General features: G+C 40.5%; 1 protein-coding gene across 2 annotated transcripts in view; it reads left to right on the top strand.

Moving 5' to 3' along the window:
• cachd1 (cache domain containing 1) overlaps positions 1 to 21,727 on the top strand; it is an 80,521-nt gene that overhangs the window by 53,177 nt on the left and 5,617 nt on the right. The window contains exons 9-26 of one of the 2 annotated variants that reach the window (XM_068707629.1): positions 2,112 to 2,396; positions 3,138 to 3,287; positions 6,133 to 6,256; positions 6,399 to 6,516; positions 8,709 to 8,877; positions 9,018 to 9,160; positions 10,031 to 10,212; positions 11,107 to 11,217; positions 12,371 to 12,493; positions 13,155 to 13,254; positions 13,391 to 13,507; positions 14,092 to 14,252; positions 14,524 to 14,610; positions 15,315 to 15,431; positions 15,830 to 15,981; positions 16,971 to 17,132; positions 18,068 to 18,145; positions 18,321 to 18,422. In XM_068707629.1, the coding sequence (XP_068563730.1) occupies positions 2,112 to 2,396; positions 3,138 to 3,287; positions 6,133 to 6,256; positions 6,399 to 6,516; positions 8,709 to 8,877; positions 9,018 to 9,160; positions 10,031 to 10,212; positions 11,107 to 11,217; positions 12,371 to 12,493; positions 13,155 to 13,254; positions 13,391 to 13,507; positions 14,092 to 14,252; positions 14,524 to 14,610; positions 15,315 to 15,431; positions 15,830 to 15,981; positions 16,971 to 17,132; positions 18,068 to 18,145; positions 18,321 to 18,422 (2,481 nt within the window). Of the gene's footprint in view, positions 1 to 2,111; positions 2,397 to 3,137; positions 3,288 to 6,132; positions 6,257 to 6,398; positions 6,517 to 8,708; positions 8,878 to 9,017; positions 9,161 to 10,030; positions 10,213 to 11,106; positions 11,218 to 12,370; positions 12,494 to 13,154; positions 13,255 to 13,390; positions 13,508 to 14,091; positions 14,253 to 14,523; positions 14,611 to 15,314; positions 15,432 to 15,829; positions 15,982 to 16,967; positions 17,133 to 18,067; positions 18,146 to 18,320; positions 18,423 to 21,727 lie in introns of both variants that reach the window. The other variant, XM_068707628.1, reaches the window with a different exon arrangement.

The following is a 21,727-nucleotide window of genomic DNA, read 5'->3' as shown; positions in this document are numbered from 1 at the left end:
AATTTTATTTGTTCTTGTTTTACACGTATCTGGTCTGCTGGGAGCCGTTTCTGTATGTTAGATATCCTTCCTCTATATTCTTGGGTACAATGTGTTCAAGAGAAGAATGAAGGTTAGAGAGGTGCTCAGAAACCTCAAAGGCTTTTTTTCCCCATGTGTGTGTGTGTGTGTGTGTGTGTGTGTGTGTGTGTGTGTGTGTATGCTTCCTTTTCCTCTTTTATTGTCCTCGTCCATCCATCTGCCTCCTCTAATCCCCGCCTCCCTCAGCAACACACACACCTCTGCTGTGCATGCATTAGTCCACCATTAATACAAATCATTTTTGCATCTGAGAATGATAATTAGGTACATCTAAGAGAGGAGAGAGTGAGACTTCAAAGGGCGTGCTGTTCACTCTGTGTTTGACTGACAGAGGACCTTTGGCTGTTTAAAGAGCTCCATGATGAAAAGGATGCAGAAATCTATCGTCCTCTGAGTTTATTAGCAATGCATATCCAAAAAAACATTTGTTTTGTCGCTGACGCTGTTGCACACAGCTGAAAGGCCCACTGTGGGTGTGTGTGTCTTATTCCCTGCATCCCCTGCCAAATGTGAAGTGACGATTGTTCAAGGAGATCAGCAGTCCCTTGGCAGTATAAGTGTGTTTGTGTGTTTATGAGATGCCCACCTCCCTCACCAAAACTGTGTATGGTGGTCTGAATGAACTGCTAGCTTGAGGTTTTTACCCTACCTGTCGATCATTACTTCGCATCGTATTTTGCATATAGCTATATTTTTTATTTATAAAAAAGGGTTGTTTATAAAATGTCAGAAAATACAGAAAAATCCCTCTTACAATTTACCAAAGCACAAATTAATGTCTTTATATTGTTTTAAATGACAAACTGGTGACAGAAGATATTAAGTTTAAAATCACATTAAATCACTTACTTGCATTTGAGAAGCTTGAACAACAAATGACAGAAACAATTAATTAATTAATCTTTTGTTGAGCAGATTTTGGCGCAGTTTCTTTCAGTCAACTAATCGACTAAATGTTTCTGCACAAGTTGCGACTTTGTCGATTTTATCTGATTAGGGCCCCGCTTTTTGCACTGCAGGCTATTTTTATACTAACAAGACTTTGGGGGACTGCTGATGGGGGGTTGGGAGTGGGCTGATGAAATATAACTAAGAACTTTTAGATCTTACACTCACACTAGGTCTTTTATTTTTTTATTTTATATTAAAGATCATTTTAGCTACCCTAGAAAGAAGAGGGAAATGGATTCTCCCTCATCAATTAAAGTGAACAGAAACCTGTGCTGTCAGCAAACTTTCTCCTTTTGTGTTGGTTTGACATTGCCTCCCATCAGTCGCCCAGCGTGATGATCAGCAGAGCCTCGGCATCAAAAAGGGATTCTGCTGTAATCCCGTCAATTATTGGATACTGGCAGACATTCTGTGCTCTCAAATGTTCCAGGTGACAGCTGTAAGGGCCAGCCATGGTTATCCATCCTCCTCTAAATGACCTTATGAGGCTTGGAAAGAGTCTGAAGAGTGCATTAGCGACTCAGCTGCATATCTGCTTTAAAGCGATGAGGGATTTATTCATGTCATGATATATGAGCTTCACAGACGACAATTGTTACTTGGCAGAGGCACAGGATTGAACAAATAAAGCTTATAGAGATCATGACGCAGGTTCACAAGTCGGGGCCTGCGTGTATGAAATATCTCTGCTGCTGATGCCAAATAAGTTTGGGAAATTCATGTTGCAATGTATAGTATGTGCTTTGACGAATGATCTTGTTCAATGCAAGGATCTTGCTGCTTAAACAAAGTTTTTATTTTATTTTTATAGCTAGAGGGGAACAAAGAAAACAGCGGGTTGCCTTTTTACACTAGGAATTTGAGTCACACACTCTTTAGTGAAGAGCTGTTTACTCTTTTTACCTCCTTTCAACCACTCCTTCCTCTTTTCATTTGCACAATTAACCTGTTCAACAGACCTTCAGCCATGCCGTCAGTTAAGGATTTGTTTTTGATATCCCTGTTTGATTAAATCAAACAGATTTATCTCTCCCTCCTTATCCTAAACCCATGCTCTATCCTATGCCCTCCTTCTTCAGAGGGAGTAACAGGTCTGAAGGAGCTGGCCTTCTTGAGGGATCTCGCAGAGCAGAATTCGGTTAAGTACGGTGTGGACCGAATGTCTGACCGAGACCGCTCCTCTGGGATGTCCTCGTCTGGATCAGCAGGAGCCTCCATGATGCCGGTGGTGAAGGGAAGCATGATGGTGCTAAACCAGCTGAGTAACCTGGAGACGACAGTGGGCCGCTTCTACATCAATCTGCCCAATCGCATGATCGACCTGGCACGCTTCAGCCTGCCGTACTCTGACCCTATGGGAGATGGTGAGTGGTTTGGACGGATAGCCTCGACCAATATTGAATGACTTTTGAGTTTTGGGTCAAATAGCAAAAGCTTTCATCAGGAAGTTCAGATCCATTGAATCAAATTGCCCTGATAGAACATAAATTAAGTCAGAGAGTCAAATGAGAAGCTGAACACGAGCAAGCAAACAATTAGCGAAGCTTAGCATAAAGACTGGAAACAGGGAGCTGCTAGGTTCTGTCCAAAAAGATACACGCACCTAAAGCTATCTTGTCTAAGCTCTAAAAACAGTTATATTTGGTTTGTTTAATGCATACAAAAACAGAAATGTAAAAACAAGAAGTCATTGTTTTACATGCTGAGATTAGTGAGATTGTTTGGCTGAGACAGTGGCTTAACAGGGGAGACATGTTACAAGATATAAGGTGTTAATGAGCTTTCGATGTGCTGGTAGGCAGATTTGTTTCCTTTGGACAGAGCCAGGCTAGCTGTTTCCCCCTGCTTCCAGTCTTTATGCTAAGCTAAGCTAATGGCCAACTGGCTCTAGGTTCATATCAATCATGCAGACATGAGACTTGTATTGATCTTCTCATCTAAGTCTCAACAAGAAAGTGAAGATGTATATTTCCCAGAATGTGAAAGTAGTCATTGGATAAACACATTTTACTGAAGGAAAACTTAAATTCGTATTCGGCATTTGCAATTGCAAAAACACAATGACCTAAAAAAAAAAAAAACTGAGCTGCTTCTTCTTTCTCCAGGGTTTATTATGACCGTGAGCCGGCCGTGTTATTTCGGTAACCTTCTCCTGGGCGTGGTCGGTGTGGATGTGAACCTGGCGTACATCTTGGAGGATGTCACCTACTACCAAGACTCACTGGCCTCATACACCTTCCTCATTGACAACAAAGGTCAGTCAGTTAGAGACAGGCGAGGCAATACATTTACCGCAGTGCTATAAATTATGCCTTTTCTAACTTGTGGTCAAACAGCACCGTTGCCATATAAGGCTTCGTATCATAACAGCCTTTTCTCTAAATAAAGTTGTCTCCATTTGCAGTAATAACAGGTCTACCGGGTATTATCACCAACACAGCAGAACAGATCATTCACAGATTGCATGTTGCTTAGATTTCTAAGTCAGTAACAAAAGAAACAACAATCAGGAAAAAGGTTTCCTACAGGTCCGACAGACTCTCGTGACTACAAAATGTTTCTCTGCGGATTCAAGGCATCAGTCTTTATTAGCCTGAGAAAAACACTCCAAATGGTTAGAAGAGTGTATTTTGGTGTTTTTGTTTCCCATACAAGTAGAATTACACATTATGTTGTCAGTTTAAACTTCCTCCGCAGCCATTATTCCTTGTTAGACTTAATTGACGTCATCTTGGTAGCACTGGCACTTTTTTGGCGTTTCATCTGTGTTGAGCTGTGCCTCAGTGCGTTGCCACAGCGCAGGGCGGTAGTGCTCATGTCCGGTCTTGGTTTGTTTTGGCCTCAGCTGAGGGGGTCTTGACTAAACCACTGGTGCTGCACAGCAGGCAAGTTGTGCTCTGTAGGCCCAGAGAGCAGGGACATTAATGGACAGGGTTTTGCTAGATGGCACTTTAGCCAAAGATTGGTTCCCCTTACGTGTACCGAGTAGTATTGGCTGCAATATGGCTACTCTTGGTGACATTGTCTTCCTGCAAAGCTAATAAGATAGTGATGAAAACCGGTTGTTTCAAATGGAAACTGAAATGAAATAAAGATTTGTGAAGAGAGAAGATTTAGCTTGGAGCTCTGCCCATTTTCACATCTTGATACATAACTGTGACTGTCAGCTTATGTCATAATACCTTTTAAAAATTCCGTCCCTTAATAACCCTAAATATAACTGAGTATTAACTAGACTTAAAAGTTGAGTAGGGAGGTCAGGTATATCTCACATGACTGGCATCAGTCACCACAATAACCAGACTTGATTTGTGTATGGATTTGGGGGACGGGGAGTAGTAGTAGTAGTAGTAGTAGTGTCAAACTACTAGAAACTAAGAAGAAAGTAATATATCTTGTAATATATCTTGTTCAACCTCATCTTGAACAAGACGAGGTTGAAATGAAAAGTTTCATTTAGTTTTGGGTGGAGCTTAGAAGATGGAGCAGTGAGGAGCTGGTGTAGAGGAGACAGGAAATATTTAGGAGAGAGGTTAGGTATAGTGGAGCAAATAATAAAACATGGGCTGACTAACGGACATTTACTCACCTGAATGGTTTAGATAAGTGGTGAACATAACAAGTTTTCACTTTTAAACCTAGTCCTTGCATATGAATTTCTGCAGCTGTGAGTTTCGCTCCTCTGCTGCGCCATTCACTGAGTCTCTTTTTTCCCTCTAAAATGTTTGTTATTGTAATAAATTTGCCATCAGATTATAGATTATTACTGTACCATGCTTATTAGTAGCAACTCTATAAACATCGATGAATGAGTCCCATTAAAGTTATTAGCTGGCATACATATCGTCTGCTGGCAATTAGAGTGTCGGTAAATACAATTAGGTAAACACACGGCTGACACAGGCTTCCCGTCCTGGAATTAAAAATAACAGGTGAGTGCATTGGAAATATTTTTTTCATGGGAGGCATGTATCTAATGTTGATTTAAGCCTTCCTCTACCCAAGCGTGAGAGTGGATAGATTGGTGTAAACTTTATATCAAAGCTCTGGCTTATTCTTCCATTTGTGCTTTAAGAGGACACCAATGCCTGGTCTAATACAGAGTGAGACATCACACAAATAACAAACACTCTTTGTATTATAACTGTGTAAAAAAAGCAACAACACATGATTTTGTTTGTTTCATTCTTTCAAAACATCTCGAGGGCTTTTTGGCTCTCCCAAAATGATTACTGCAGCTGTACAGAGCTGTGTGAGTACTGTTTGCTAGCAGTGCCCACTTTGGTTTATGTTTACATTTGTAGCATCAACAGCTTTTATGTGATTTAATTCAAATATTGAGTATTTTATTATTAAGTAAATTTCTTTGTGAGTATGAGCCATCCACCACTCTGTTTTTTTATAATATAAAAAAACAAAAAAATTGAAAAACAATTCATGTGGCTAATCTGGAGCAGTTATGGCACATCCAGTTAATTTGTGGAAACAAGTTGCCAGAATAGTTCTGTGGGACATTAAGTGGCATTGAGGCTATATTCAGAAACAATTATCTACTCATTGGTGCAATATATCATTATATTATTAGTGGAAAAAAGTTTTCATGGTCTTTCTGACATTTTTAAAGAATGGGGCCTCAGGAATTTTCAATATCTTAAAATAACTTTCAATGTGGCGAGCAGCATCTTTTTTGATCTGCAGATACTACGAACAACAACGCACACCTATGGTGTCCCCTGGAATCAACCCTTTTCACATCATTTCTTGGTGCATTTAGTGACTATGAATTCAAAACTTGGCTTTGTCTCTTAGCTGTATAAAACAATTCCAAGACTCCCTGAATAGAGTTGAATAAAATGTTGGATAAAAAGGCTATGTTTTTTTAAATTGGTGCCTATGGAATAATGTTAAATAGTGATGACAGCATGAGTAATTGTGCAATATGACGCAGTTTGACAGTTACAACAGATCCCCTGCTGGTCCATAATAATTTTTTTTTTATGTTCTTTGCAGATCCGTTTTTTCTGAATTGGTCTGTGTATTGTGCTGTTTTCTTTTAGTATGTATAAACATAAATTAATGTTAACTTGATTGATTTCCCAGGTTACACCCTGATGCATCCGTCACTGACACGGCCCTACTTGATGACGGAGCCTCCCCTTCACACTGACATTATCCACTATGAGAATATCCCAGGATTCCCTGTTGCTCGGCAGAACATCCTCAGGTAAGAGAGGATGAGAAACACAGGAATAAAACAGTTCACTTCACCTTCAAAAGCAATTTAAAACCAGAATTTCTCCACCCATTGATGCATGCACAGCATATGTTGTGTGTATTTTTTTGTGTAATGCTGTGTATTTTTGCAGCCTCCCTCTGGGCAGTCAGGTCATTTCTGTCCCTGTCAACTCGTCTCTGTCCTGGCACACCAACCGGCTGCGGGACAACAGCAAAGAAGCATACAACGTCAGCTATGCCTGGAAACTGGTAGGTGTCCGTACAGTCCAGATGGAGCCTAAATATCTGACACATGTTCCCTGGTGACATTAAACTTCACAGTGCAGCGCTTTGCCCCTCACCCTACTATAGACATTGAACTTTCTGGTCACTACTTTACTCCCACAAATACGCAAACTTGCATACACTTGTATGCAAGGCTTCTTAATTTACATAACATATAAGTCTTTATATAGTACAAGTACAATCATAGGTGTTCTGAAGTTTTACAATTAAAAATAGGGCTACAAAGAGGAGTTAAACAAATAATGTTTAAATTATATATATATATATATATATATATATATATATATATATATATATATATATATATATTCTGCCAGCAGTCATTACAGTTCTCTGTGTGTCACATACATGCAACACAATTGGTTGTAACACACAGAACACCTTTTCTTTCACACATATGCAAACAAACAAATACTCAGACTCATTCCCTATAACCAGACACGCATGCACACACCCACAACCTTGCCAATGTTTATGTGCCTAAAGAAAATGAAACTTCACTGTTGATTCATGTCAGCCAATGAATATCACACATGTGCTTCTCACAACAAAAAAGAAAAACACAGAGAAGGTGTATGTTGGTAAACCTCTATTCTAGACTGAATATCTCGACATAAAATCTCATTTAGAAAAGGCGTTCATGCCTCTTAGAAAAACAAAATGCTGGATATGTGGAATGTAAAGTAAATGCTCCCTCTGCCAAGCCATTTGTGGTAAAGCAATTATTTTCTTTGTCGTGCCTGTGAAGGTTCACAGAAGTGGTTCATTTTTCTCTGATATTAAAGACAGGGAGGGATTTGTACAATGTGAGGTTGCATTTTTGAAAAATGCAAGATTTGGAGAAATATATATATATATATATATATATATATATATATATATATATATATATATATATATATATATATATATATATATATAAAGAATCATTTATTTGAAGCAGAATCAGTACTCGGCAGAGACAAATGAAGATCTTTGGCTCTGGGCCAGTGAACCATTGTCGTGTTGGGACAATAACCTTCTCATATACTTTCTCTTTATGGCGTCCATCTCTGTCTACAGCTCTTTATCATTACTGTACTGCTGTCTAAAGCAGTATAGAGATTTATGCTCCCAGCCTTTATGTCTCCACCAAACCTCCATCGCCTTAAATTAGTCGGTGTAATAAAAAAGCAAGTGCTTTTTGCTTTCTGACATTTAGAATTTTGGCAGGAGCGTTAATATCACTCTTGATTTAGGCATTTTACTTTTAGCCTTTTTGTAAAAGCTTTTGACATTTTTCTTTTTTTTTTTCACACAGCCGCTAGAGTTCAAACACGTCACCTTTTGCCATGAGTTTTGCAGCTGTCTCTGTTTTTTCAAAATGAGCTTTCCAGAGTCAAAAAAATGGTAAATTGTCCCTGAAAGAAAAATCAAGAACATTCTATTGTTTCCAACACCATTATGTCATTTTGTGGAACAAATAATATCTATGGAAATCCTTTATGAGTACACCATGTTGTTGTGCTTGTTACCAGAATTTAGAATACAATGTCTCTTTAAAAGAGCATCCATGGAGATTTTTGCTTATTTCCTCTTGAGTTATCAGAAGCTCCTGGGTCTCTCTGAAAAGGCTTTACTGTTTGTTTGATAGTTTGCATGATTTAACAACAAAGTCTCAGAATTTGGCACCAGACTAGCCCGGTATGGTTCATTCAGAATCAGCGGGGTGAAAGCAGGTGTTCAGCCAAAAACATTTATCTTTTTTCTAAAAGACGCGTGCAACCCATAAAATACTGGCTGTGAAGGCTGACTCTGGACACTGAAAAAGAGACCTGATATGGGGAGTGTCATGTCACAGCATCTTTGGCTTTATACAAAGTATGTAGGAGTAGAGTGTATAAATCAACTGCCAGTATTTCATTCATAAGCTCACACTAGTCACTAAAGGTGACTAGTGTGAGCTTATGTTGTACATTAGTAAAGGGATCGCCTGCTAAAAAAGGTACAATAGATAACTCCTACTTTAAAAATCCACATATCTGTATACTGTATCTGTACATCTTTGCATTCTACAGCATTGTCTGTTTTGATCTTTTCATGTGATGTGTTGACAGCAACAAACTTATTGAATATCGTCAGACTTCATCCTCCACTCGTGTCTTTCTAACTTCCAGGTTCAGGACACGTCGTTCATTCTGTGCATCGTGTACGTGCAGCCGGAGATCCCAGTGAAGCATCTGAAGAACCTGAACACAGTCCCCAGCTCCAAGCTACTCTACCATCGTTTAGACCTGCTGGGTCAGCCTAGCTCCTGCCTGCACTTCAAACAGCTTGCCACAGTTGGTGAGAAAAAAAACACTGGACTTGCATATAATAACTTGGAGTAATAGATGACAACTTTATTTTTTTAGCCATAGTCGGCTCTAAATCATTCATAAGCATGTCTAACTGTCCCCATTTCCCCCTTTCTGTCTCGTTCCCAGAGTCCCCCACAGTGATGTTGGCAGCTGGTAGTTTCTCCTCCCCCTACGAGCACCTCAGCCAGCCAGAAACAAAGCGCATGGTGGAGCACTACACTGCCTACCTGAGTGATAACACCAGGCTCATAGCCAACCCAGGCCTCAAGGTAAAAACAAGCAGGGGGAACACCGATGTGACTCATGGCACACAGGGTTAATGTTGTTTACCTGACAACCACACACAGCACATAGCCAGCAGTTAGGTTACAGGCATGTACTCACACATTCATATTCTTCAGTAAGTATGTACAAACACAAAATTAATGGGTCCCAAGATAGTATTTGAAGTATTTTTTTCAATGTATCATTCTTACAATATGTAGTGAGCAACTTTTCCAGCTGCTAACTAAAATGAACACATTTTAAATGAAGCTCTGCATCTTTAAGAAGGGGGACAAGCCCCCACGTGGTTTTGGCAGCCTGTGTGCATTCCTGTCCTGGGGGGAGAAGGGGGTTAGAGTTTGAACTCTAAGCCTCAGTCCCAGCTCTGATTCCCAGGCTAGTCTTAAAGGCCCCCTCCAGTGACCTCATCACCCCTTTCAAGCTTCGAAGCCTCTCTGAAAATGGCACTGGGATGTGATTTTTCAGGGTGTTTTTCAGGGCTTTAGGGCTAATTGAGTCCCACTTGTTCCTAAATACTGGTGTTCTGAGCCTCACTATATGTGATTTGTTGATTATACTTTCATGAAATTGTAAATATGCTTCACCATCTTGAGCTGCAATACAGTAGCATGAATTCAAGTTTAGGTGTGAATTGGCAAGAATATTCTTTTCTATCTTGTTTGTGAGTAGACTGGAGGCCAACTTGCCAAAAGTTTTAGCCAACTTCAATGTCAGGCAAACCCCAGGTTAACTTTTCTCCTACTTACTCAACATTTTTTTTTCTCCTCTCCTTGTTTACCTCCTCCATCCTTCCCTCTCTCCTTTCACCCTCACCTTCCCTCCTCTCTTTCTGTCTCCCTCCATCCCCTCTGTAGTCCTCTGTCAGGAACGAGGTTATGGCAACCAGTCATGTCACGGATGAGTGGATGACACTAATGGAAATGAGTAGCCTCAACTGCTACATTGTGCGCCGTTACATAGCAACGCCCAGTGGGGTGCTCCGGATTTACCCCGGATCACTGATGGACAAAGCCTTCGACCCGACCCGCAGACAATGGTGAGGCTTACTTTGGAGGGTGTGAAGAAGTGTGTGTGTGTGTGTGTGTGTGTGTGTGTGTGTGTGTGTGTGTGTGTGTGTGTGTGTGTGAAGAAGTGTGTGTGTGTGTGTGAAGAAGTGTGTGTGTGTGTGTGTGTGTGTGTGTGTGTGTGTGTGTGTGTGTGTGTGTGTGTGTGTGTGTGTGAAGAAGTGTGTGTGTGTGTGTGTGTGTGTGAAGAAGTGTGTGTGTGTGTGTGTGTGTGTGTGTGTGTTTACACAGAAGTTAAGCTCTATGTCATTTTTGACATAACACACAATGTTTTTCTGTGCTTTAAAGGTTTTTAGTCATGTGATATTATTCTGGGAAGTTTTATGTTAGGATGATTTTCAGCATTCGCAGCATCGCTCTGTGCACAAGGCTTTTTTTTGCCATATATATTAAAAGATTATATTCATAGTCTTACTTTCACAGTTCAGCCAAGTGCAAGGTGTTCTGCATTACAAATGACACCCCTGCTTTAGTTGCAGATTAACAAATGTATACAGAGAGTAATCAACCATATAGTTTATGTGAACAAGTTTAGCATACAAACACACAAGGCAGAGTGGAATGATAAAAGAAATAATCATGATGATTAAATGAGAACTTTTTAAAGCATACGGGTGTTCTAACAGTTTTTTTATTGGTAAATTCAGCTCATTTTAACATATATAATCAGATAAGAAACATTTTACTTCTTGCTTTAAAATTTTGATTCATGAACCACAAAGTTCGGCTCACATTCTCAAGTTTCCTTAAGTACTGACTGGTAAGATACAAACCTGTAAAGGCATCTTCTTTACTATGTTAGCCAGGAGACATTAAGATAGTCAACTTTATGAAATAACCCTCTGCCTGTGCGATGTGTTGTGTAGGTACCAGCATGCGGTGGCTAACCCTGGCCTCATCACCTTCACTGGACCGTACCTGGATGTGGGCGGGGCGGGCTACGTTGTTACCATCAGCCACACCATCCATGCCTCCAGGTGAGAAGACAAAGGTGTATTTTTACCCCAGTAAACACACACAAAAAAGTCCCAAAAGTCAGGTATTTTCCAGAACAAGTATCTGCTTAAGAAAAGTTACTAGTTTAATATGAGACTGGTCATTAGCTACTAACTTACTTGGTCCGGTATGACCAGTAGCTCAATGTGAGCTAATGCTAGCAAACTTGAGATAGATATTACTGTGTAACTACAATACTTAGTCAGTTCACGGACTGTATGACTCTTCTCTCTTTGTGCCACACTGTTTTAGCAAGTCACATGTTTACATTTCAGTGGTTTAATCATTAATTTAAAAAAGGAAGTAAACAAACCAAACCTCAACAGTAAACAAGAGAAGCTTAGGAAATGAAGGAACAGTTTATCTGCCAATCACTGTCTCTGAAGAGAGGAGATAATTTGAAAGAGACTAAAGGAGACCATTGGCCATGTTTGCTTCAGGCCTGTGGAATGAGGGACAGAGTATTACTCAAACAAATGGTCTGGGTTGAGTCAGTTGTCTCCATGTATCTGCTCTTCAAAGTGCCCTCAAGCAAGTCACTGTATTGCAGCCGTCTCCTTGAGCTCTGGTGCAGAGAAGTAAAGTATTACCCGGTGCTTCAGCCAATTTGTATAGAAGTTGTAGCAGAATGTTTTGGACACATCCTCTTTGAATTGAAGCCTGTAACTGTGGCTGAGATTAAAGTGTTTATGTTTTGAGTTCTGCAAGTTTAAAATGCAATTTAGCACCACAGCACCACTTACAGTAGCACAACAGGAACTCTTTACCATGGTCCATGCAAATGTACACATAAACATTCCGTATCAGCATGTGCGATAAGTCAGGATTAGTTTTTTGAAGACCGGCTCAGTGAGCATAACATTGTGTGTGTGTGTGTGTGTGTGTGTGTGTGTGTGTGTGTGTGTGTGTGTGTGTGTGTGTGTGTGTGTGTGTGTGTGTGTGTATGTGTTTTGTTGACTGGTGTGGGTGAACATTTATGTTATAACAGTCTGTAGAGTAACTGACCATTACTTCTCTCAGCATACAGTTTAACACACAATCACAGCAAACCATTTAACAGAGACTGATTTTTAAAATATATCTTTATTCTTCTTTTCTGTCTTCTTCTTCGTCTCTGTCTCCTCCTCTCTTTAGCTCTCTGATGGCCCCTGGATATGCATTTGCAGTGATGGGCATAGACTTCACCCTTCGTTACTTCTATAAGGTCCTACTGGACCTGCTACCCATCTGCAACCAGGACAGGGGCAACAAGATCAGGTAGGAAGAGGATGGATTGGATCGCTGGCTGACTTGTCTTTTCACTTCTTGCATTTCTTCTTTCTTTTTCGATTTCCTCTTTTTGCCATGTCCCCTGAATTTCTTTGGAGGATGGCTTAACGCCTGTTTTAGCAAGCCAGAATTAAACTTGCAGAGAGGAGAAGAAAGGGAGGGAAGAAGAGATAAGCTGATTATCACGGCATTCCTGCTGGAGATGTGGCATTGCTGCTGTCTCAGTCCTACATACTTTCACCAGCTTTTATGTCTCCCTTTTTGTTTTCTCTTCATCCTTTTTCTTCCACTCTCTCTCTCGCTCTCTCTCTCTCTCTCTCTCTCTCTCTCTCTCTCTCTCTCTCTCTCTCTCTCTCTCTCGCTCTCTCTCTCTCTCTCTCTCTACTTCCTTCATGCTCTCTGTTGGTGTTCAGGAGTCATATAAAACAGGATTAGCTCAAAGGGGGTGTGGGGCGGAGAGTTGCAGTATTTGGCAGAATGTTTAAGGAATGGAGGAAAGTAGAATGGAGCAGTATTCTGCAAGTACAGTTAAGCACTGGAGGAAAAAAAGGGATCTCAAACGTAGTGGCTAATGAAAGAGTACTTGTATTATTAATCTAAGTTATGTTCTTTAAATTGATCCCCTCCTTTTTGTGTGTGTACATTGTAGGTGCTTCATAATGGAGGACAGAGGGTACCTGGTCGCTCACCCCACTCTCATTGACCCCAAAGGTCACGCACCTGCAGAGCAACAGCACATCACACACAAGGTGAAGGACCGGGGACTATTGTACAAATGTAAAAATACCAATTAATAATTGCAATGAGCTTCCTTCTCTCCTTCTCTTGTCATGTTTATTCTTCTTTTATTTCTCTTTGTGTCCTCCCGTCTTCTTCTAACGGCAGGAGCCACTGGTGGCCAACGACATCCTGAACCATCCCAACTTTGTCAAGAAAAACCTTTGTAACAGCTTCAGTGACCGCACCGTGCAGCGCTTCTACAAGTTCAACACCAGCATCATGGTAAGTCAGAAAAACACAAGATGACTGGATGTATGAATGGCTGCACAAGATCACAGAATCATACAGTCACTGTACTAGCAGACAGGACACAAACGCACACGTCCTCATCAGTATGTGATTATGTGGTAGTATAACACTGCCACCTTGTGGTGATTGTTGGTGTTGCAACCTTGACAATTTCCTGTATACTATAATTCTCTTAGAAATGCAGTGCGTTTTTGTGTAGTTTGATAGTATATTATTCCACTTTAAGGTCTACAACTTTAAAGGTACTAAGGTAAGATACCTTTACGAGACATTATTTTTTATTCATGCCCTCTTGTAGTTTATCAAGGAGCATATTGAGTATAATTTTACATATTCAAACTGTAAGTTTGTCTAACTACCTCATGTCCCTTACTACTTTTTCTACTGATGTCTGGTCAATTTTTATGTCCTCTGTTTTTTTTTTATTCAAGTTTTCTCTATCTTTTTTTTATGGGTAATTGTGAGAAGGCCTGACCATTTTCTTTTGTATTCTTGTTTCTGGGTGGGAAAATTAGATAGAATATCAAAAAAAGTGTCTTGTCCTGTCTTTGTCATAGGGGGACCTAACCAACCTGGTCCATGGTAGCCATTGTTCCAAGTACCGTCTGACCCGAATCCCCGGCACCAACGCCTTTGCTGGTATCGTCAACGAGACGTGTGACTCTCTGGCGTTCTGCGCCTGCAGCACCGTGGACCGGCTCTGTCTCAACTGCCACAGGTCTCACCTTCTCCCACACACTCATCAGGGGCAGTGTTGCTAACATACAGTGATGCTACATTAATGAGGAATATATTTGATGTTTTGCAAGTTTGTTCAACAAGATCACAAAACAAACCTCTGAGTTTAGTAAAGATCCAGTTCTGATAATATAATGCTGCAACAACGTTACATTACATATGTGGATGTGTAAAAAAAATAGCTATTACTTGACCTAAAAAACAAACAAATTAAATGCAGCTTTCTCACTGAACATGTGGCTGTTTTTCAGAATGGAGCAGAATGAATGCGAGTGTCCATGTGAGTGTCCCCTGGAGGTCAATGAGTGTACCGGCAACCTCACCAATGCTGAAAACAGGTCAGTGCAAAAAGTGTCTAAGCCTCAGTACATAAATGTGTACAGTATAGTATGTGATATCTCTCCGATGACAAAACTTTGTCCCATGTATGATTTGCCAAATTCAGTAGTGTCTGCAAATGCACACCATTACCACCGAAAAAGAGACCACAGCCAGGCTGCGTCTCTTTTTCATTGTTTTCATCATTTGAACTGTGGATATGTTTGGGCTCAGGCAACCATTTTGGGGGACTAGTCTTTCTCTCTCATTGTCTCTCTTGTCCTTTCCATCCCAGTCCCCTCTCTCTCTCTCTCTCTCTCTCTCTCTCTCTCTCTCTCTCTCTTCACTCGTCTCCTTTCATCAGTCATCAGCAGCCTCCAACAGCATGTCAATGTTTCAAATGCCAATTCCTCCTTTATTTCAGGGAGACATGCAATTATAATTTTTTCGCTGTCAGATTTTTCTCCGTGCTTTGTGTCAAGCAGCATTGATGTTTGTCCTTTGCCTAAATCGACACACTGAAGACTTTGAGGGCTCGTGCTGTGATTTCTTTCTTTGTCAAATTTACTGTAGAGTATCTGCTTTCCTGTGTAATCATGTTTAATTCTAGGATTTGGATGGATGTTGTCAGCTGGATGTTTGTATTTTGACCAAGAATATGTAGCGTTCTTGCAACTTTTTGTTTATTTTCACCTCATGTGTCTTATGCTTGTGTGTTGTGCAGGAACCCTAGCTGTGAGGTGCATCAGGAGCCGGTCAGCCTGAATGTGATTGATCCCAGTCTGCAGGACACGCTGCCCCAGTGCATCAACACTCGCTGTAGCCAGAGATACACCAGCAGGTACACACTATAGTACACATCTGCGCGGAACATATTAACAGTTATAATGAATAAACCAATGCATGTATGACGTATATACCAACACACTCTTTCACAGCTATATACCAGCAGATGCATACAACAGAGACTATGTGTATCTAGCCTGAGCTTCACGGCGTATTTATAATAAATGTTATTGTTATACTTCAGCAGCACAGTGTCACCTAGTGGTAATGAATGGGAAGTGTGGCGATAGTCTCTTTCTAATGGACTCAAATCTTGTAGGTTTTTGTTCATATATTAAACTGCTGAAATTATCTCTTTTGTCATGGAAAGATTATTTACCACTTAATCCCTTCTCTAAAAAACCTATTTCAAGTGTTTGCCCTTCAAGAGTCTTATTTCTATCTCTGTTTCAGTGACTGTTTTGGCGTCCTGGACTGTGAGTGGTGCATGGTGGACAGTGATGGTAAAACTCATCTCGACAAGCCATACTGTGCACTTCAGAAGGAATGTTTCGGGGGCATCGTCGGCGCCAAGAGTCCCTATGCGGATGGCCTGGGACTCCTAGGTGAGGGAAATGTGGATATGAATGCTCACCCTAAAGAAATAGATCAACTAGAACCTTTCTTAGTGGCGGAGTCCTTCGGAGTCTTTGCAGGGTCTGGTTCCACAGTTATGAGATATTGGTCCTAAATGTACTGTAGTGCAGTGTTTGCAGGTAAACCAGGCTGCATATATGTGTTATGCCATTGTCAGCTAAATAATTATTCTGCTTTCTCTCACCCATCGCTGCCTGCTATTATGAATCTTAATTCAATGTCTTCTGGCGCAGGCTTTTCTCCCATATCACTTTTTAATTTTAAAACCCAATACATCTTGTGTCACTGCATCTGAGGGAAGGTTGGCTAGCTAACAGGTGCCAGAAACGTTTGTCTCTCACTGATGATGTGACGTAACTAGTCATTAAAATTGTGCAATTTAAGTTGACATATTTTATTTATGGGAATGAATTCTTAAGCGCATTTATATAAAAAAATAACTAGCTTTGTAAATATGTAGATATATATTTTTTAATAAATCTAACCATTTAACAGTACCTCCGTGGCTCACTAGATGGCGCTCTGAGGCCCACCAGTGGTTGAGAATAGCTGTAGTACAGTGATAAAGTAAGTAAAGAAACAAAAAAATAAAAGAAGCAGTGATTTGTAATTATTTCCAGGGTCCTTGTGACTGCATAAATTTTACTTTTGTAGATCACGGATAATAACCAATATTTCAGATTGACTGAAAACTTTCTGTTGGCTGGTTATTTTTCTTTGGTTCTGTTATCATTTGTTTCAAAATAAGAATTGGCCGTCTGTCTGCAGTGGAATGTTTTTCCTGTGGCATTTCACACTGATGAGTGAGGAGAAGTGAGGGAGAAAATGTCTCAGCATGAGTTAGGATCAGAGCCAGAGCTGTTTGATATTGGCTTGTTGTGTTTTCACTTCTTCAGCCATCAGAAATCCTTTGTAATTTTTTTAATCAACCTTCTGCCTATCTCTCTTTCTTCAGCAGATGAGGAGGTGGCATCTCTGAACATGATCAAGAGCGCCCCTGTGGGTCCAGTTGCTGGGGGAATTATGGGATGCATCATGGTGTTGGTGCTGGCTGTGTATGCATACAGACACCAGATCCACAGGCGTTCGCACCAGCATATGTCCCCACTGGCAGCACAGGGTAGGACTGATACCAAATACATTTATACAGTTAAAGTGATAGATCAATCAAATTGAGACATATGACATTCGTTTTTGTCAATAATACATTTCGTTACCGTGGACAAAATATACCTGCAGCATAATTTTCGTTAGAGTTGTTTGTATTATGCTTAACATTTGCGTTCTTCACATACTGGCATTTCTTTAAATGCCAAAGGAAGAAGCAAAGTTTTAAAGCCGCCTGATTAACAAGCAGTATGGCAAGGACTGCTGGAACTAAACAGCTGACATTAGCATCACGCAGCAGCAGCATGATTTGTGTAATTACTCGGTGTTATTGACATTAGAATTCAAACAAAATTACAACCTCATTAAAACTCTTGAGTCCAAGTCAGTTTCAATCTGATAGTTTGGTGAAGAACTTTGGATAGATGGTGGAGAGTGTAGCTGCATTATCACAAGGCATTAGGCTGAGGAATCGGCTCCTGAAGTCGCAGCTTTGTGTGTGTGTGTGTGCTGGGCATGTTCAGCTCATTCTGCAGCCGCAGCTTGTACCAACAACACACACACACACACACACACACACACACACCTTACACGGCAGCTGGATTCTCGCGATGTCACGAGATCATGCGACAATCACGGCATCAAATATCACACAAAAGTTTCTGTGTAACAAGCCATCTGGCGGGTCAGATTCTGCCTTCATAGGCAGAATCTGAAGGCAACAGGAACACATTTGGCATGGAAGCGTTCTGGTTTCTGTTCGTAGGCCGAGTAGTATTGACCAATCACTCAACTCAATCTAAAACTAAGAGAGAGAGAAACTCTGTTCAAATATATTTTCTACTTGTCATACTTGTAATACTTCAATATTCCAATATTGCCATTGGAACAGTTGCATTTATCTCTATTTTTCTTATTCTCTTTCCCTTTACCTCCATGTTGCTCCAGAAATGTCAGTGAGAATGTCCAACCTGGATAACGAGAGAGATGAGAGGGATGAGGACAGCCATGAAGACAGAGGAATCAGTAAGTACTGTTTGATACCCCATCTATATAAACTACACATGATACAGAACATTTAAATATAGGGTTTGAAGTACATAAGATGAAATACGTACAGTATTTTTTTTATTTGATAGTGCAGGTATTTTATTACTAAACAGGGCCTTTGTGTTGACCTGTGTGGTCTCTTCACTTTCAGTCAGTAATACTCGATTCATCGCTGCGGTGATCGAGCGGCACACTCACACACCTGAACGGAGACGGAGGTACTGGGGTCGATCTGGGACAGAGAGTGACCACGGTAAGACAAATACTGTACCTCTCACCACATATACGTAGATACAAAAAAAACACAAATGTGATGACACTCAAACCCACTGTGTGTTTGAGCTGTATTATGTCATACAGTACATCAGCATTAATGGAAAGAGGAACTGAGTAAGCAAAACTATTTATGCTATTTGTATTCCTTATTAGTGGTTTCATGGCTCTCTGTAGGTTGAGAACTGCTGCGACTCATGAGATCATAAAATTCTTTCTTACCTGACTAAATATACTTTAAAGTGGTTGGTCAAGCTGAGGTCACCACTGTTGTTGAAGAAGTTTATATTGAGTGACAACTTGGTGAAAACAAGAACCTCCAACAATATATAATATAAAGAGGAGGCCCTCGGTGCAGAGAGTGTACATATCCCACCTGGTGTGAGAATGCCTCAGGATCCCTAAGAAAGAGCTGGAAGATGTGGGAAGAAGTCCAAGTTACCTTCCGTAACCTTCTGCCACAGTGACTCAGGCCCAGAGACGAGACAGAACATGAAATAAAGTTTATTTTCTCATTCATAAATGTAGCGACACCGTCAAAAATCGAATTTGGGGCTTCGGTATCATCCTTTTTCAAATGATTGTTACAGCACCGTCTCAAATCCAGAGTTAGCTCTCAGTTCCTTGGCGGTGGTTCAGCTCCTGACTTGTTCTTTTCATTACATCACAGCTCAGAACCTTGTTTTCTCTCGTCTCCAGCTCTGGGAGAGTTGCTCATGTTTCGCTGCAAGTCTGACACTTTGTGAGCGTGGATGGACAGTTTTCTCCCACATGGGCTCTTACCACCTACATATGGCATCACTCCACTTCCTGGCAGTGAGTGCCTCCAATACTTGTTGCATAACTGATGATGACAAGGAGGAATCTGAAGAGAAGAGAGTGGGCTAAAGTGAAACAAAGACGAGTAAGAGCTTGTCAGCTGCATGTTACAGTATGGATGTTCAACCAGAGAGCATTGAACAATGTGAGAGAAAAAAAGATGTTTAATCTGTTTGTAAGATGAGTTCATCTTTAGTGACTCTAGTTGTGTTTTCTGTATTTTATATAACTAAATCTTTTGATGGACTGTTTTGAGGAAGAGGTGCCAAACAAGTTCATGTTTTTAATCTGGAACCTCATTCATGAAGGACATCTGAGTTCTCTTTCACATGTCGTAAGAGAAGCAAACACAGTGATTCATACGTGCTAATACAAAGAGCAGTCTGCGTAAAAGACCACATCACATGTTGCATAACTGAGGACGGGAATGGAAAAAAAAGAAAATGGAGGACAAGTGGAGAGATGTACAGATGCAAAAATGATGAAAGAGGGGAAATAAGAGTGAAATGAAGGGGCCAGAGGACAGGGACAGAGGAGGAAGAAGAGTTTGAAATAATGGAAAGAGGGGGTGTTAGTCCATCAGGGATTAGAACAAATTCATTATTACCAAGTAGACGTGTCAAAGTTGCTGCTCCTCTCTGCTTGGGCAAAGGTGCCCTCCTACCACAATCCACTCACTCATAATGCTGAAGGGTATGATAAAACACACACACACACACACACACACACACACACACACACACACACACACACACACACACACACACAGGCTCCATGCAGATCACTGAAAGATCAGAGCATTAAATCTGTTCAGTAAGTGACGCACACATACAGAGTGCTGTTTGGCAGAGCTGCAATATTAGCATACAGGCGATGGCTAGAACTACCCATTTAAAAATGAATAGCTGGCATACATACAGATAATCACCAACCATAATCTGCACGCCCTAACATTATAGAGTTTATTTTTATACTTGCAACTGTGATGTACAGTGTATTTAGAGAGAAGGAGATGTTTTTTGTGTGTGTACAAAAAAACGTAAGGAACATAATTATATCCATCTTCAAAATAATGACTATAAAAGGAATGGAGAAATAATATTGAATTGACATTTAATTGGACAAGATAAGTATAATTCCTGGATTGGGGCTCTGTAGTAGAAATTCTTAAACTACAATTTACATTGTGTAGACAAGTTAAAGCAGTAGTTTGACATTGTGGTACATTAGATGGGAGTAAGATGTGATGCTTGATACCACTCTCATGTCTGTATGCTAAATGTGAAGCTACAGACAGCAGCCGGTCAACTTAGTTTAGCTAGTTACTGCCCCTGGCCAACAAATGCAGTAGTTCTTCACGTAACCCCATCAAACCACAAACTATACTTGCAAATGAGATATAACTTGTTAATCTGTGATGTTTAATCTTTGGACAGAGCCATGCTAGCTGGTTCCCACCTGTTTCCGGTCTTTATGCTAAGCTAAGATAACTGGCTGCTGGGCGGTAGCACACTCAATGTACTCAATGCACAGACATGAGAGTGGTATTGATATAGATCTCTTGGCAAGAAAGTGAATAAGTATATTAAAAAATTGTCAAAACTATTTCTTTAAATACCTGCAAACTAGTTAATTTGTCATTCAGTTTGTTACTCAAAAAACTTTTAACTATCCAGGATTTGTTTTCAGGATTTAGACTTGAGACTCTTCATCTAAAAGTTAAAAAAAAACTAAAATAACATGGTCTCCCCACATCTTTTGACATTAAGGGGGATTTGCTTTTTTCACCTGATGCAGCTGAAAAGTGTCCACAGCACACAGCAGTACGCCGTCCTGAAACTGGCTCTTGCATTTTGGAAGTGAGGGATAAACTGTGCTCAAGTTTGCATCTTCCATGTCTGGAACTTCTTTGAAGTCTCCATCCCTGCCTCTTCTTTTGATCCCTCCTTTCCTCTCTCCTTCTCTCTGCCCCCGTCCTTGTCACCTCCTCTGCTCATTTGTCTGTCTCTCCTTTTCTTTGTCAGCTTTCTTTCGTTTGGTATCAAAGCCCAGCTAATCTCCGGAGAATCAGGGAGGGAAACTTCTGAGCAATCTTCTCATTCTGTCTCCAGTACAGGGTTTTTAGGACTCTTCAGTGGGACATCCAGGACATTTACTTCTTTCACATGACACCTTATTGTGAGACATACATTACCCTCTATTTTGGGACATACACCACTAGTAATGACAGGAAGAGTGTAGGTAAAGTTAATGCTACACAACATGCTGACGACATGGCTAGAATAGGGATGGCAATGTAAGTCACTTAAGACAGAAATATATCAGTATTGTATGGACTGCCATGACATTTTGACATTTTATCAGGATAAATTATAATAACTTTGATGATGCCCTGTCTTTTCCTCTGGCGCCACCATAAGGTCAAAATTGTATTCAGCCTCATACTTTGTTTTATGACCAAATACT

Source organism: Cebidichthys violaceus, unplaced genomic scaffold, assembly GCF_023349555.1.
Source record: "Cebidichthys violaceus isolate CVI_PGR_0920_01 unplaced genomic scaffold, fCebVio1.0.p SCAF_13, whole genome shotgun sequence".
NCBI lineage: Eukaryota > Metazoa > Chordata > Actinopteri > Perciformes > Stichaeidae > Cebidichthys > Cebidichthys violaceus.
The sequence above is the reverse complement of the archived record's forward strand: the minus strand, read 5'-3'. Positions and strand labels throughout refer to the sequence as shown.